Here is a 17,117-nt window from a genome sequence, read left to right on the forward strand (position 1 = left end):
CCACCACCGCCCAGCTGTGTGGTTTTTTAAGTATTTGATCTACTTTCGACTAAGAGAAGTACATTAATGTCTTCTCTTCATGTGTTTCTCTCTGTGGCTCTCTTTTAGTTTCTGCTATAAGAAAGTGACTCCTCCTTTCACTCAAAGATATTCACAGCTATGATAACTCCATTATGAGCTTTATTTTTAGTGTTATAGAATGAACTTATTTATATTGTTTGGTGCTTTTAAGCCCAAATTCTACATTGTCAATTTTTTATTGTGTGCATTTCCTGCATTGGGACTGTGTATTATATAAGAAAGATCACACATTCATTCAGTGACCATGTGCTCTGTGTCAGCCAGCTCCCTCTCCTCCTGGGAAGCTTCATGACTAACTCTGGGGAAGTTAAGTGGAAGAGACATATGCTTCCCCTTGGAAGCTACCCTCTGCTTCTGCTGAATCTTTTTTTTTCTTTTTCTTGATTTTTCAAGACAGGGTTTCTCTGTGTATCTCTAGCTGTCCTGAAACTCGCTTTGTATACCAAACTGGCCATTAACTCAAAGAGATCCACCTGCCTCTGCCCTCTGCCTTCTCCTCTGCCTCCACCTCTCGAGTGCTAGGATTAAGGGCATGTGCCACCACCACCCAGCTTCTGACTCTTTATCTATTGAGAGTTAAGAAGACATTCCTGGGTAGAGAGTGAGAGCCTTTAGGAAAGAACCCACATCACACCTACCTGCAGCTGAATCGAACAAGAGAAACCCTTGCAGGATGAAAGGCTGTAGCACATCTAACCAAATTTGGCTGGTATATTCTGGTTTTATTGGTTTATTTTATTTTTGATACAGGGTTTTACTGGTTAGCGCTGGCTGACCAAAACTCATTTATTTATGTTGATCAGGCTGGCCTCAAACTTTTGGTATACTTTTTTTAAAACCACCTTTTAAAAATCTTATTTATCTTTTATTTTACACGTATGGGTATTTGGCCTGCAGATATGCCTGTGTACCACATGCATGCCTGGTGCCCAAGGAAGCTAGAAAAGGGTGTCAGATCTTCTGGAACTCGAGTTACAGACAATTGTGAGCTGCCTTATAGGTGCCAGGAATTGAATCTGTAAGGGTGGCTGAGGCATCTCTGCAGCCCTCTGGTGTATTTCTGGGTCTGTATCCCAAGCCTTTTGCAGGGGCCTTATATTAACTGTGTCTCTTCTGTGGCTCTGTTTTGTGAGCAAATCTGAAAGTGATATTGATGCGAAGATTTTGGTTCTCAACTGTTGAAGTACTTTGTTATATTTACTGTATTTTATATTTTATCTGACCCTTTTTATGATCTCTTTGTTATCTGGACCATTCATGCTTTGTTCAGCTGGTACATTTATGACATAAAGTTTTTAAAAATAATCTAGCTTCTGTTCCTCACTTAGGCCTCAGCTATTTCATTTGTTCTGGAAAGCACCTGTTCCCTGTGTGCTTGAAAGTGTGTGTCACTTCTCCTTCCTCCATTGTCTGTTTTTGTTGGTTTGGTGTGGGAGTTTTGCTATTTGTACTTAGACAAAAAATATTTCCATGCACTTTATTTTTTAGCTGTTCTCATTATGTACTTTCGTCTTAGATCTGTAAGAAAATGTATCCAGAGCTGCTCCACTGGTGTTCTCTGGTGTCTCTTTTTTTCTCTGGTGTTTTGCTTTGCATCAGTGACCCTTGATGGATGGTTTGGTTTGCTCTTTGATAGCAGTGTGACTTTCTTTCCCTTTTGAGTTCTTGGGAAATTCCCCAGTGCTGTTAGCTGTGTATGCTAGCATTGAAATCCACTCCTACCTTGATTTCTTAGGTTTGTAAGCACCTTTGCTTTTGATGTAGGAGCCCAGAGACTTTATTTATAGAACTGGATAGTTTACCAGGATTTCTAAGTGGACATTAGTACATAGTCAGCCAGTTTAGTGTTTGGATGCAGGTGTTTTTATGTCCTGGGAATTTTCTGAGATTCTGGTTCAAATACCTGTTTGAGGGCTGTTTCCTCCTCCTTCTTTGGAGAATTCCAAATACATGGAGTCAGTCTCTTGTCCTGCCTGCCACTGAGTCCAGCAGGGCTTGCCTGCGGTGATTCTCCTCCAGCCTTTATAGCAGGCAGAGAAAATGACCCACGAAAAAACAAGAATGAAACTCTCAGCTCAGCCCGATTTTATTGTTAAGTGGCGCTGGACCAAGACTAGAGTTTGGCCAAGATCATTTTGCTTTAGTCATATTTGACCACAGCACAATTTTGGTAAAAAGTATTCAGATAACAATTAACTCAGTCCCAAATGCACAATTTAAGACATGTTTACATTGAGATTTACAAAGTTCATTTGGCTTCTTTCACAAGAGCGAGTACTGTTGTTTGGGGATGAGATGGGGGAAATAGGGAGAGGGACTGGGAGGTCAGAGATAGTGCCCGAGATTTAGGGTCTATGGAGCTTGACTGAGGAAATGCCTGTGGGTGTCAGCATTGGCCAGGCCCTAAGATAACATAGAAGTCGCTTAGGCTGTTGTAAAGCACACATGACATCACTCAAAAGAACGGGTTTTGTGGTCAGATGCAATGCTCAAGATTTAGGGGGAAATGTCTAGGATAAATGAAAACCTAAATTCTGGGAGATGCAGGCAGAGCCTGTCTCATCAGACAGCCAGGGATCACCAGGTTGCAAAACAGCATCATTCCTAGCATTCCAGGAAGAGCAGCTGTGCGCCTCCTTCCATCAAAGAGGTACGCTGTGTGTTTAACTTCTCCAGTGCTTATCTGTGTGCACAAGGCCTGTTGGCCCTCTCTCTTGCCCTCGATCCTGGCAAGGTGCAGTGAGGGAATACAGAAAGGGCAGACACAGACACACCTACAGAAAAGCTGGGGTCAGGTGGGCTGCCTTTGTTCTGATGGAGGGTACCAACTATGCAACAACCTAGAACCTCAGTGTGATTATTACCTAAAGCACCTGGGGAGGGGTTTGTTGTCTTAGTAGGAGATCCCTGTGGGTAAGCATTCTCAGGCTGTAAGCATCCAAGAGGAGGAAGTTACAGTTGATTAGTTTTGCTTAGACTGGTTAATCATCAACACTGCCAACATTTGTCATTGAATCAGAGAAAGGCTTTGCCACTAATTCTGAGCCTGACCCATATGAGCTTGGCTTTGCTAATTTCCCATGGGTCTGAGACATTGGATCCTTGACATGGCCGTGCCCATGTCAACAACACACAGTCACTAGCACTTCATCTGCTCTTTACACATTCACTCAAGGCTTTGGCTCCCCACAACCTGCAGCACAGTGGCTTTTGTGGTAGGAGAGGAGCTTCTTAGAATGTTCTTTGCTGCTGTAGAGTTGGGTGCAGTGTCTGGACAGAGTGGCACCACGGAGCAGTAGTTAGGGGCTCCTTTCTCGCTGTTGCCTTCTTTCCCTGCACTGTCCCCTCTAGGGAGTTCCCTCCCTCTCTCGCAGCAGCGGTCTTCTAGAGACTGTGGCCCTGTCTGTCCATCCAAGGCACTCCTTTTCAGTTTCCTGACCTGACCTCAGGTCTCCTGCCTGGCTTTGGAATTCCTCGGTTGGGTGGGGCTCCCTCCCTGGGGAGTGGTGCCCTCCGAAGCTTGGAGCTTTGGCCCATAGACCCCCACCTTACTGACTTCCCGAGGGAGCCCTCCACACTGGATTTGTTTCTGACCAACTCCATTTCCAAGGACATTTACTATATTCAGGGTTTGTTTGTAAGTTTATATTTAGACAGTGTTATCATTTGGAAATCAAAACAGTTGTTTATAATGTTATATAAAGACTGAAATTCAGTTCAAAAATTTCATTTTTACAAAGGTTAAAAGAATTAAGATAAAATCTTACTATGTAGCTCTGGCTATAATTCGCTCTGTAGACCAGGGAGGCATTGAAATCACAGAATTCTGCCTGCCTCTGCCTCCTGAGTGCTGGAATTAAAGACATGAACCACCACACTTGGCAAAATGCATTTAAAACATCAGTAGTCGGGCCAAGTTTTATGTAACTGGTTTGTAAGTTTATTGAATTGTTGCTGTTCTTCACTTCTTAGGTATTTACCTATCTAGCATCTGTTCTGTTGCTGGCCCTTCTTGGCACATACTCCGCCTGTCAAGGTGGAGCTTCAGAGCCCTGCCAGAATAAAAGTCCAGTTAGCCTTCCTTACTACGCATACCTAGCCTTTATTTAGGAGATTAAACCCAGCGAATACTTTTATCAGCCAGTTGTTAAATGTCAGTGTTCACTTTGAGATTCCATTTTTTTCTCCTTAAATAAGCAGAAATGGTGAAAACAAAAAATCTCACAAAGTTGAATCTAAATATCTGGGAGAGAGCTTCCAAGAGTCGATTTGGCAGCAAGTGCCAGTGCCCAACTTGGTGTTGCTTCTCCTCCCCTCCTGGCCGGAGTGCTCCTGTGACAGGACTGTGTGAATGGCATCGTCTGCAGAACTTTGGTTCTTTTCGCTGAATGCTGAGCTCTGTCATCAGTTAATAGACAAATGAAGGAACTTGTGCGTGCTACCTCCCCTCTTGTGGACTGGCTTCTGGTGTTAGACGTCACATTAGCATCCTGAAGAATATCCTGCTCCTGCCTCCATTTTGGTAAACATACTGTTTTTAATTGGTGCATGGTAATTGTACCACAGCGTGACATTTCAGTGTATGTTATGTGTACAGCACAGACCAGAGCAGTTGTCATAACCATCACCCGGAGTACTCATCACATCTCTCCGTGGGGAGTATCCAGAGTGGTCTCTCCTGGGGATTTTGAAATGCTGTCAGCAGTATTTATCCTGCCGTGCTGTAGGAATGCGTACGTTCTTCCAATGTTCACCTGCACCCCTGTACATGTTAGCCATCCTCTCTCTCTGCCCTCTCCTGCCCCATACCGCATCCCAAGCCTTGGTAACTACAACTCCATTCCATACTTCTATTTTAGTCAGCTTCTCTACAGGGCCAGAAGCAAGGGGATGAAAAAAAAAAGTCAGGATTTATTAAGGGAGCTTTAAAACGGCAGTGACAGCCAGATCACAGTGAGATGCTGAGAAGCTGGTGGTTACTCAGCCCGTGAGGGCGGTACCTAAACATTAAGAGTAATCCCACAGAAGCTTTCTCCCGGTTGTCTTTATGGATAGCCCGTGTTTCTGGCACCTTTAGTAGCCTGAGATCTTCATTATAATTCAGGTTTCCCCTTCATCATTTTGTGCAGTGACCTCTCAGACCTTCTTCAGGGAATCTAGCCACATGTCGCCTTGCTACAGCATCTCCTGAGACCTTAGTCCAAGCCTCTGTGACCCCATTACTTACATTTTTTTCACACCTCCAAAACCATTACCATGTGAACAATGCCGGATTCTGCCACCTTGGACCACAGCTGTCCTCTGACCACTACGCTCTCATCTGCACTCTCACACACAAACATGCCACATAAAATGATTTTATTAAAGCTTTATTGTAAAAACATGGGGGGGGGGATCATGCAGCAAGATTAGCCAGACTTAAAGTCTACATATCTTAGTGAACTTCTATCAGAATAAAAAAAAATGGTTTTAAAATGCAAGTTTTTCAAACAAGTTCTGGATTTCTTGGTAGGTGTAGCCTTGCCCCCAAGGCACTTGTCCTCTCCTTCAGCGTCTGATTTCTCTTTCACAGCGCAAGTCGTTAACGCTTGCCCGTGTTACCCACAGCTTGTAAATGGCTCCTATTCCTTTCCTCTCTAAACTACATTTTCAGGTCTTTCTGCCTAGCCCACCATGCATCTGGATAAGAGCATGAAGTGGTAACCATTCTGTAGCCACAATGCTATCGTGTCTTGGAGTCTTGTAAAATACATAGTCCACTACTTTTTAATTCACCCTCACTCAGGTTTTCAGGACAGGCAGAGCATAGCCAGATTATCTGCCAGAGTATGCAAGGAATGACCCAGCTCTAGTCCTAGTCTTGGTTTCCCTCTGAAACCCGGTGTGAACACCTCCACTGTTTACATCTGTATCAGCATTGTAGCCTTCTCTACCCCCACTGCGATGGCGCAGTAAGCTCTGTTTATAGCACTCTCGGGCTTTGCTAGCCTGTATCTCCAAGCTCCTCCATATTTCTTGAAGGAACAAGAGGAAAGTTCCAACTCTCTGACCTTTGGTCAACGTGGAAATAGGCTCACATTTTCTGGCCTCCACAAGCACTGGGCCGAGCTCCCCAGAGTTCAGTCGAAGAGAGGGAGGAGCAATAATAGAGCAAAGGGCTGAGACCGTGATGGGGATACCCACAGAAACAGCTGACCTGAGCTAGTGGGAGCTCACTGATTCCAGAATGACTGTGGGGGAACCTGCATAAGACCAAAGTAGACCCTCTGAATATGGGTGACAGTTGTGTGGCTTGGGCAGTCACTAGGACCAGGATTTATCTCTAGTGCTTGAACTGGCTATATTCTTTGGAGGGATACATTGCTCAGCCTAGATACAGTGAGGAGGGCCTTGGTCCTGCCTTAAAGTGCCAGATTTTGTTGACTCCCCATGGGAAACCTTACCCACTCCAAGGAGTTGGGGGGGAGGTAAGGGAAGTGTGAGAAGGGAAGGGAGTGGAAACTGGGAATGGTATGTAAAATCAGAAAAGATTTTCTTAAAAAATAATAAAATGAAAAGAAAAATTGGTATGTGGAGCTGGGCTTACTACTGCATGCCTGTAATCCTGGTGCTGGCGAGGCAGCAGGATCTTTTTTGAGGCTTTCCTGGGTTATATAGAGCAAGACCTTGTGTCAAAACAAATATCAGTAGCAACATCCCCCCAAAACAAACAAACAAACAAAAATCCAGTGTAACCACCGCTAGCAGCAACAAAAAGCAGTGATGCAGGCAGATTCTCCCATCCACACAGCAAGCTAGCATTAACATTGTAACCTCTGTGCCAGGCCCTGTGCTGACCTTTCCCTGAAGGTTAGACTAATGAAAAGTTCTACTAGTGAAGAAGCTTTGTCTTGGGTGACAGCCTCCTGCACACACCTCACTATGGGTCCCAGGAATAAGCTCAATGGTCCTTGTCTTTGGAGTTTGGTGTGGCTGGATAGCCCTCCGGGTATCCTAATTATAGACCGGAATTCTGGTTGTGCCTGCACACTGATACAGTGCTGTAATTGTCATTATTTGAGATATTTCTACTCTAATATCTTGTGATTTTAGAGGCAGCTTTATTTCTGCCTCTGCAGTTGTCACCTTTTCTTTTGGGTACATCTCATGATGTGTGTGTGCCATTAATTCCCACAACTCTACTCTGATACCCCCATCCTCCCACCCACAGTTTTAAAATAGTATGTATTACTGTTGCCAGTGTGGCTCGGTGCTCCAAACAGTGATGATTCAGGCTGGGGAAAGTAGAACTTCAGAGGATTGAGGGATTAATTGGGTTTTGACAGCTTTGCTGTTCACTGACCCTTAGTGGGCTGCCTTTGACCACAGTGGAACAGGGTGGGGCTGGATATGCTGTTGCAGGCATCTTCATCCCTAAAGCTGGGGTTTTTGTGAACATTTTGACCTGCCTCGTTAGCAGCCATTTGCTCAGTAAGTAGCCAAGAAGCTCCAGGCTCCGAAATGAAAGAGGTGCCAAGCTGGGGCATCAGGTGGAAGCAGGTCTTATGCCTGCTCCTGTTTTCTTTCTTGGTGGAGAAGGTGTTTCCTTGTTCAAAGTCAGAAACTCCTGATACCAAAAGACACTGAGTTTATCTCAGTTCAGTTTTCTTCCTGCCACTTAGTGCTGTGTGCTGACATATTGTTACTTATGTTACCTCGTAAGAGAGATACTTTTCAGATCCAAGAATATTCGACTACTTAGCCATCAGTTGAATTATTTGAATATAAATTCTGAGTAGTGCTCTTTAAAGCATGTAATATTTAATGTTCATGTACTTGAAGTAAGTAATTGGGATACTTTTAAAGACATTTCCCAAAAGGTTTACAGTTAGAGTCATTTGTGGAGTCTGTTCTTTCCTTCCACCACTACATGGGTTTGGAGATTGAACTTAAGTTGCCAGTCTTAAGTGACAAGAATCTTTACCTATCAGGAGCCTACCTTTTGTTTTTATATGGCTTCCTAAAGTACCCCCCTCACCCCTTTGAAGACAAAGCCTCATGTTTCCAGGGCTGGCCTCAGACTCATTGTATGGTGGATGATGACCCTGAACTTCTGATCCACTTGCCTTTATTTTCCAAGTGCTAGTAATACAGGGACAGGCCATCATGTACAGTCTATGGATTGGGTGAAGATCAGACACAGGACTTTGTGTGTGCTAGGCAACTAAGTACTCTACCAGCTGAGCCACCTCCCCAGACTGTATTCTCATTTTTTAATAATGAGTCTTTCTTAGATGTTTTGTTGTTATTTGTTTTGAGACAGGTTCTCATGTAGCACAGATTGGCTTCAAACTCACTGAGGATGACCTTTAAACCTCCTGATCATTATGCCTCTGCCTTCCAGATGTTGATGCCTGACTTTCTTCAATTGTCTTTTTAAGATTGATTTTTATGTGTACTTCTATGTATCTGTGTATGGGAATGTGCATATGAGTGCAGGTGCCTCCTGAAGTCAGAGGCATGAGATCTGGATCTAGAGTTGCAGGCTGTTGTGATCCACTCAGTGTGGGTGCTGGGAACCAAACTCAGGTCTCCCGCAAGAGCAGTATGTGTTCTTAACCACGAAACCATCGCTCCAGCCCCTTTACTAGCATTGAGTTTGCTGTGGTAATTCTGTTCAGGACAGGTAAGTGCCTCTTGATCTAATCCAGCCAGCTCATTCAGCCTTTGCACAAAGATCTCTAACTTTGGAGTCAGGAATCAGTTCCCCTGATAGCTTGTGCTGAATGACCAAAGTGTCCATTGTCCTTGTCTCTTGTCACAGATGCCAGTGAGATAAAGGTAGTGTCTCCTCTGATTATTATGACATATGATGATTTAAAAAAATGGCCTGATGTGGCAACATCTGGTATGAACTTAGCACGGCACAGGAGTTTTGTTGTTCACATCTCTACTTGAAAGTAGGATAAGGTACACTTTAATTAAGCTAGTTTTATTTAGAAACTTAATAAGAATGGCTGCACTACACTGTAATTACAGTTAAAGATTCCTAGTACTTGACAGAAAAACAAGACACGGGGAAAAGCTCACTCGTGTTAACTCTGTAGAGCAGTGACTAAAAGTGAGAAACTTCTCGTGAGAAATTTTCCACTAGGGAAGCCTATTAAGTTCATTGCTCTAAAAAAAGAAAAGAAATGAAGATGGACTGGAGAGATGGCTCAGGGCTTAAGAGCACCAGCTGTTCTTCCAGAGTATCTGAGTTCAGTTACCAGCACCTACATGGCAGCTCACAACCTTCTGTGACTCTAGTTTCAGGGACCTGACACCCTCTTCTAATTTCTGTGGGCACCAGACACACAAATGATGCACATTCGTAAATGGCAGGAAAAACATGAATACACATAAAGAAAATAAATCTTTTTTTTAATTAATGTATATTGAAAACAGAGAAAAGGAACCTGAAGGTTGAGGTTGAAAACTTTGCTTGTTTTGGCTGTTCATTTTTGGAACAACTTGATGACATCCTGTTATTCCTTGTGTGACATGGACACAGGTTATTTTATTTGGCAGGCAGGAGTAGCAATTTATTGAGATAAAATTCACCTGGAAGATAGTTCCAGATACTTCTGTCTGTCTGAAGTATTAGCTGATTTCTGAAAATCTTTGCATAGTGGAGGTGTGAGACCATGACAATAACCACCCCAAATGAAACAACACACCCTTTCCCCCCACTCTTGGCTTTGATGTTTTACCTCTGGTCTCGTGACATCAGAATACCAGAGACTGACTCTCAGTTCTAGAGAGTAAAACCTGTAAAGTCACGGTGCTGGCATCTGGTGTGACCTTTTACTTCCCTCACATGCTGGAAGTCTGTAGGTCGGGGAAGAATGTTGTGTACTTGCTTGGCAGTGGAGCCAAGGAGAGAGATTCTACTCCACAAGCTCTTCCGTAGCTGTACTGGCTCACTGCTCAGGAGCCACCTGAGCTCCCTGGAGATGTCCACTCCCTGTCCAGTCTGTGTTTCCAAGCTCCACTCTGAAGTCCTCATTGCCTGTGCTGCACAGTCAGAGTCTCTTGGGCGTTAGTCTTCCTTTGAGATTTTATTTTTGCAGTGTAGATAGACAAAATAGACAAATGTCTGTGTGGAAGAGCCTGAGCTAATTAGAAGAAGAGTTGAACTCAGAGACACTAGGTAACCACCAAAGACTAATTTGGCTTTATGTATGAAGAAACTGCTGAATATATAAAGCTGTCCCCTAGAGGCTGGAGAGATGGCTCAGTGAGCAAATGGTGGCTCTTTCGGAGGACCTGGGTTGAAGTCCCAACATCTATGTAGTAACTCATAACCATCTGTAATTCCAGTTCAAGGAGCTCTGATGCCCCTTCTGAGATATATGCCAGCAAAACACTCATACACAAAATAATTTTTGTAATTAAAAATAAATAAAAATTAAGCTATCTATCAGTAGGGATTGGCTGCCCAGTGAAGAACTTTTCTAGAACTACGTGCATTTTTTAGCTGCTTGTGGAATGTCCTCTTAAGATCTTTACACAGTGCTTTTCTGTACCTGGTGAGGAGGGGGCTCTGAGGTTCTTCCATGTTGGAAACAGGCTGGCTCCTGCCAGAACTGATAGTTTTGTGGATTTTCTGGGGGTTGGATGGTTGCTTTTCAGACAGAGTCTCACTATTGTATTTAAGCTGGTCTGGAACTCACCATCCTCTTGCCTTTGCCATTCCAATGTGGGGGGTTTACAGGCCTGGACCACCACATCTGGCTTTTGGGTTTTATGCTAAATAGTTAAAGAATGGCAGGATGAAGTATCTTCGCTCTTCAAAATGCAATCTTCTTTGAGAAATAAATTTCTAATATAAGAAGTCTATTTATCCAGCCTGATTGAAAACTTAAATTTCTAAAAACTTTTGGATATATTTATTTTTGTTTGTATGAGTATTTTGCCTACATGTATGTATGCCTACCACGAGCATCCCTGCTGCCCACAGAGGTCAGAAGAGGGTATCAAATCCTCCTGGAACTAGTTACAGATGGTTGTGAGCCTCCATACAAGTGATTGGAACTAGACCCAGGTCCTCTGCAAGAACTAGTGTTTTTAACCACTGACCCAAAAGTTACATTTATTATACATAGAACACTCTAGTTAAGGTTGTGGACTCTGGATTCACCAGATCTTTGTCTAGGTGCCATTTTTATGAAATCTAGTCTGTGGCCCAGGACAGTAACTTTAGCATTCTTCAGCCTTCTCATCTGGAATTTGGGGTCAGGAGCAGTATTAGCTGTTAATATTCTTTCTGTAGTGAGAACAGAAAAGCTCATTGAGTGTTTCAGGGTTATAATGATATAATAATAATTCCATAATAACTAATAAAATAATCTCATTGTTTCAGGGAGCGGGGAGAGATGTAGGTGGTTAACAACAAGTATAACCTCGTATTTAAATTTCTCTTAGAGGGAACACGAGAATAGAAGAGGCATGTGAAATGTATACCAGAGCCGCAAATATGTTCAAGATGGCCAAGAACTGGAGTGGTATGTACAACATTTTGTTTACTTATTAGGTAAATACTTTAAAACCTAATTTTGTAGGAAGACAGGACTGTGCATCCCGTTAAAGAGTGAGTGAGACTGTTGGTCCCAGATCAGGCGTTGGTGCTGAGAGGATCTTCATCTCAGGTAACTAACCTGGTTTTAAGGTTGACCATCAGTGTCATGTACCACCCTCGACCTGCAAGGAAGGACGTGACCACCGGAGCTCTTCTCACTGCAGTTTTATTCCAGGACTTTTTACACTTCTCTCTCTCTCTCCCTCTCTCTTTCCCTCTCTCTCTCTCCTCTCTCTCTCTCTCTCTCTCTTTGACCTCTCTCTTCGGGCAAACCTCTCTTTCTTTCTCCTCTCTCCTCCTGGCAAACCTCTCCCAGCCCTTAAGTAGGCATGGGCTGCCAATCCCGGATTGCCAGGTGGGCATTGCCCATAGGCCCACGCATATGCAAGCAGCTGATGATCATTGCGTTATCACAGCATAAGTCAGACTTTAGCCATAGGAGTTGATTATACATCTCCATCAGGTGTGATTCCATGCAGCTCTCTACACATCAGGACAATGTCTCCCTCAGTTTCTACAAGGCTTGTGGAATCTGAAAGAAGCATTTCATGGGCTAGAATTGTATTCCAATAAATACAATGCCATAATTATAGGAAAACTCATTGGGAAATAACAAGATAGATAGAAATGCCTTAGCATGAGTTGAGAATTTCAAAGCAATTCTCTACTCTGAATTCACTGAAAACGGAGTGACAGCATAAGCCCCATTAGCTAGCACATTCTTTAAGTTAAGCCCTCACCCTGAGATTCTTTTCCTTGTCTGAGGGGATTGTCCTTACTAACTAGAGAGAAAAATACCTGCTTTTCCCTTGGAAACTTCTATAGCTCAGATGGTGATGGGATCCTTATGCAGGTGAATGCAGAGGCATCCTTGGGCCAGAGAGAGCATGGGTCTCCTGCTTGGCCAACAGCTGTTTTTACTAGCTTTTACTAGCCGCTGTTATCCATTGCCTACAAGGCAGACTTTGTTTCAAAGGAGGAGATGCTTTTGAGCTGGGTGGATCTGAAAGACTGATTCTGGCTCTGGAGTTCCTCTATCAGCTTACTTTGCAGTAGAGCTTTAGTTTAAAGGGAGATGGAAGGGTTTCAGAAGAACCTATGCCCACATTGTATTTTACTAAAGAACAAATGGAAGATAAACAGAATCGTCCCACCAGCCCATCTTTTCTATTCAAGTCCTATAATCACAGGTGAAAAGTAATCTTACCCAAGAGTGCTAGGAAATTCACCGGAAAGGCCCCTGTCCTTTATGTAACTATGGAGACCTTCTATGTACCCTGCCTCTGTCTGTTGCCAGGGGAGTGTAGGGTAGTGTCCCCAATGTCCCTGTGTTCTGCCCTTTCTCAGTTTTATTTTGAGATAGTGTCTGACTATGTAGCCCAGGCTGCTCTGGCACTCATTATAAGCCCAGATAGATCTTGTACTTAGAGCCATCTTCCTCCCTCGTCTCCCAGGTGCTTGGATAGTAGCATGTGCCACCCTGTTTAACTCCCAGACAGTCTTACTGAGAGGTTCAGTAAGTCAGGTCATGTATTGGGCTTGTACACTGACCTTCCAGGACTGTTTTCTTCCTTTTCTGACTTCATCTGCTCGTGCTCTGGGCTCCCACTCCAGAGCCTTGGCATGTGCTGTTTCCTCTCTCTGCATACTTTGCCCTTGTTTACGTCTTTCTTCAGGTCCAGCTTCAAATGTTATCTTCTCAGCCAGTTCACTTTTGACTACCCCTTATAGTCAATGATCTTCTTCCTGGAAACTCGCTACTCTTCACTGCCCACATTACCACCTAGCAAAAACATGGAAGTTACATGGTGTTTTAGTTATTTATATTTGCATGTATTACATGGTGGCCCTCACTAGCATGTACTTTTGAAGGTCAGAGTGTTTATGTGTTTTCCGTTCTGACTGCATCTCCAGGGTCCACATTGTGTCTCTGATGCGGTAGATATTCAGTATATTTATTTGTTAATTGAATAAATAAACACGAGGCCCTGAATAGCTCTGGTGATGATCATGACACAATTTTGTCTCTTATAAGTTTAAAAATTCTTTTATAATGATTAAGCTACTATACTATACTCTCATAATGATTCAGCCACTATTCAAACTGTGACACACTGGGTAGCCTCCCAGAGGCCATTCTCCCTAAGAACACTTCCAGATGGAGAGAGACTTGCCTTGCTAGCAGTGACCAGAATATGTGTTCCAAGTGATAAAGTGGTGGCATGAAAAGGGAAAGCCAGCACCAAGTATTATCTTCAAGATTGAGGTAGCCCAGAGGAACTGGCTGTTGCACTGTACCCAAGCAGGAAAAAGGGCAGGCCATGACAGTAAGTGCAGGAAGAGCAATGCTGGTGGACGCTGTAGAGAAATAAGCAATGTGCTGGAGTACAGGGTGTGCCAAGGAGAGATGTGTCTGCACCAGTGCTTCCGGAGCCAGAGCCTCCCAACTTCATGTCAGGTCTAGGTCACTGCATTCTTCCAAGGCAGAGACCATCAAAGCTGATCTGCTGGCTTATTCTTGCAGCTAGCCTGGCCTTGGCACCTCTCAGTCTTTTATCTCTGGTGTGGCTCTCCAGTTGCCAGCAGGGTGTTATTCTGATCCAGCTCTAGCTGTAAGGCCAGTTCTCATTGGTCAGTGTCCCCCTTAGTCCTTTTCTGCTGCTGGAACCAAATACCTTCATCTGAGTAATTTATAAAATATAGAAATATATTGCTCACAACTTTGGAGGCAAAAGAGCTCAAGATCAAGGTGCCAGCAGATTCAGCATCTGGTGAGGACTCCTCTCTGCTTCCAAGACAGCTTCTTCTTGCTTCATCCTACAAGGCAACTTGCTCCTTTCAGTATCTTCTGTAATGGTACTACTTCCACTCATAAGTGTGGAATACTCATGAATTAACAACTTCCTTAAAGGCCCTAATGGGTAATATATTACATTGGATATTCGATTCCATAATATGAAGAGTGGGGGCCAATTTCATGTGTACTCTTGTGTCAGAAACAGAAGCATAAGACAAGAATTGAACTGGAGCAGGCTACAGGGTTTGTGTGGCTTCCTTTCCTTGATGATGATCAGAGTTCCATGAGGGAGTCAGGTTAATGCCTGTGAGGACAGTGTTTGGGACAAGGGAGACAACTAAAGTTTCACAAAATTGGATGTTTGATTTCTTACAGGTAAATTTAAAGCAAGTGGTTCCTTAGCAGAGTACACTTCTTCTGCTTTGTGATGTTAGTACAGCCTCTAGCTGGGAGGAGAATACCCAGAACAGCGTGAAGGAAGAGAGGCTCACTTAGCTCACCGGTTTGGGGGCTCAGTCTGCTTGTTTGACCCCGTGTGCATGGGTAGGGTAGAGTGTCATGGAGTGGTGGGGGTGGGGGTGGTAGAGGAGCTGTCTTATTGTGGACAGGAAGCAAGAGCAAGGAAAGGAAGGTGGCCCTGACAAGTCTCAGTCCCAGCCCTCAGTGACCTTGTTTTTTTTTTTTGTTTTTTTTTTGTTTTTTTTTTTTTCCACTTAGGCACACCTCTTAAAGCTTCTAGGACTAACTAAAATAGCACCGCCTGCTGGAGATGAAGCTTTCAGAACATGAGCCTGGGCATGGCAGCACATGCCTGTTTGTAGTTCTGACATTTGGGAGGCTGAGGCAGAAGAGGATTATGAGGGGAACTTCAGGGAAGGCAAGATCCTGTCTTAGCAAACCACATCTGCCTTTCTCTAGTACTTTTAACTTTAAGTGCTTCTCAACCCCTTGGAGGTCGAATGACCTTTTCATAGGGGTTGCCTAAGACTATCAGAAAACACAGGTATTTATTTTATAATCTATAGCAGTAGCAAAGTTACAGATGAAGTGGCAATGAAAATAATTTTATGGTTGAGAATCACCCCAACATGAGGAACTGTATTAAAGGGTTGCAGTATTAGGTGGGTTGAGAACCATTGCCGTAAGCTTTTATGCCTTTCTAAGTCATGTTTTTCTAGTGGAGCAGATTGAACAGTGACACTCGAGTAACATGGACCCTAGGATTGAGAAATGGGTAGATGAATAGCCTTGGCTTTGGGGCTTAGCCTTTCTTTAGCTGTGTGAGGCCAAAGTACCCCTCGTTGGGCTGATCTTATGGTGTGGGAAAGAGCTCAAGATCCTAAATGCTGGCTGTCAGTCATTGAGTGGTGGGTCAGAAAAAGGTGGCTCGGTGTCCAGGATGCTTGGCAGGTCCTCTGGAACTATCAAGGAAAAATGGCCAACACCCAGTTCCACTTGTCTTGATGCATGCAGTCTCTGGCTGCAGGGATTCCTTTTAGAGTCCTGTATCTTTTTTGTGTGGAGCCTGGAGTCTTTTGGGAAGCTGTTCCTCACTGTTTAATTGTGACATTTCTTTCAGCTGCAGGAAATGCGTTTTGTCAAGCCGCCAAGCTCCACATGCAGCTTCAGAGCAAACATGACTCTGCTACCAGCTTTGTGGATGCTGGAAATGCTTACAAGAAGGCAGACCCTCAAGGTGAGGCCACTTATCTGTGTCTCTGGCCAGCAGCGTCTTCTGTAGTGTTGAGGCTGGTGTGCGGACCCTGGTAATAACAATTCTTGCATTATGGACTAAGAAATAAATTTTGGTCATTTTAATAATGTCTAATCATAAAGATATCAATGTGGAGGAGTTGAGGAACATTTGAACAGTTTTTCATCTTATAGCTAAAGCTGGCCTCAAACTCAAAGCTCTGCACTCCCCTGCCTCAGCCTCTCACATGCTGGGATCATAGTAACCTTATCTTTATTTTTATGAAATATGTTCTTGAACGAAGAAGGAAATCCTGGTGTTTCTGTCCTCCTAAATGTATTTTACTTAGGGAAGGAGTGTAGTATCCAGTGGTTAAAAGGTGTCTTAACCACACAACAGTCTTTTCATTGTTTTTCTTCTTTTTTTCTTCTTTTTTTGAGACAGGGTTTCTCTGTGTAACTGTCCTGGAACTAACTGTTGTAGACCAGGTTGGCCTTGAACTCACAGAGATCTGCCTGCCTCTGCCTCCCAAGTGCTGGGATTAAAGGCATGCGCCACCACTGCCCAGCTTTTTCATTGTTTTTCTAAGTGCTTTTCAAAGCTTTTTTTTTAATAGAAAAGAATATTGGACATTTATTAATAAAATTTTTTCAAATGTTACTTCTCTTTCAAGAAGGATTAAACTAAAGGTATTAAGATCTCATCCATGTATATGGTTATCTTGAGTCTTCTTTTCTTCTGTAGTTTATTTAGTTTAACACAAAAATCTAAATTTCTAGGAATATATCCCAAAGAAAAATGTCATCAAGCTTTTTTGTATAAAGATTAATTATATTTTTATTTCCAAAAGTGAGAGACTGGGCACAGCAGGTATGAGCAGAGTAGGTGAGCAGAATGACTTCATATTATAGAATATCATCACACAAGCATCCAAGTCCTGCTTGGTT

General features: G+C 43.4%; 1 protein-coding gene across 2 annotated transcripts in view; it reads left to right on the forward strand.

Annotated features, from left to right (window-relative positions):
- Napb (NSF attachment protein beta) overlaps positions 1–17,117 on the forward strand; it is a 39,407-nt gene that overhangs the window by 5,777 nt on the left and 16,513 nt on the right. The window contains exons 2-3 of one of the 2 annotated variants that reach the window (XM_005365478.3): positions 11,527–11,606; positions 16,057–16,173. In XM_005365478.3, the coding sequence (XP_005365535.1) occupies positions 11,527–11,606; positions 16,057–16,173 (197 nt within the window). Of the gene's footprint in view, positions 1–11,526; positions 11,607–16,056; positions 16,174–17,117 lie in introns of those variants that run through there. The other variant, XM_013353197.1, reaches the window with a different exon arrangement.

The sequence above is a fragment of the Microtus ochrogaster genome, unplaced genomic scaffold (assembly GCF_000317375.1).
Source record: "Microtus ochrogaster isolate Prairie Vole_2 unplaced genomic scaffold, MicOch1.0 UNK3, whole genome shotgun sequence".
Taxonomy (NCBI): domain Eukaryota; kingdom Metazoa; phylum Chordata; class Mammalia; order Rodentia; family Cricetidae; genus Microtus; species Microtus ochrogaster.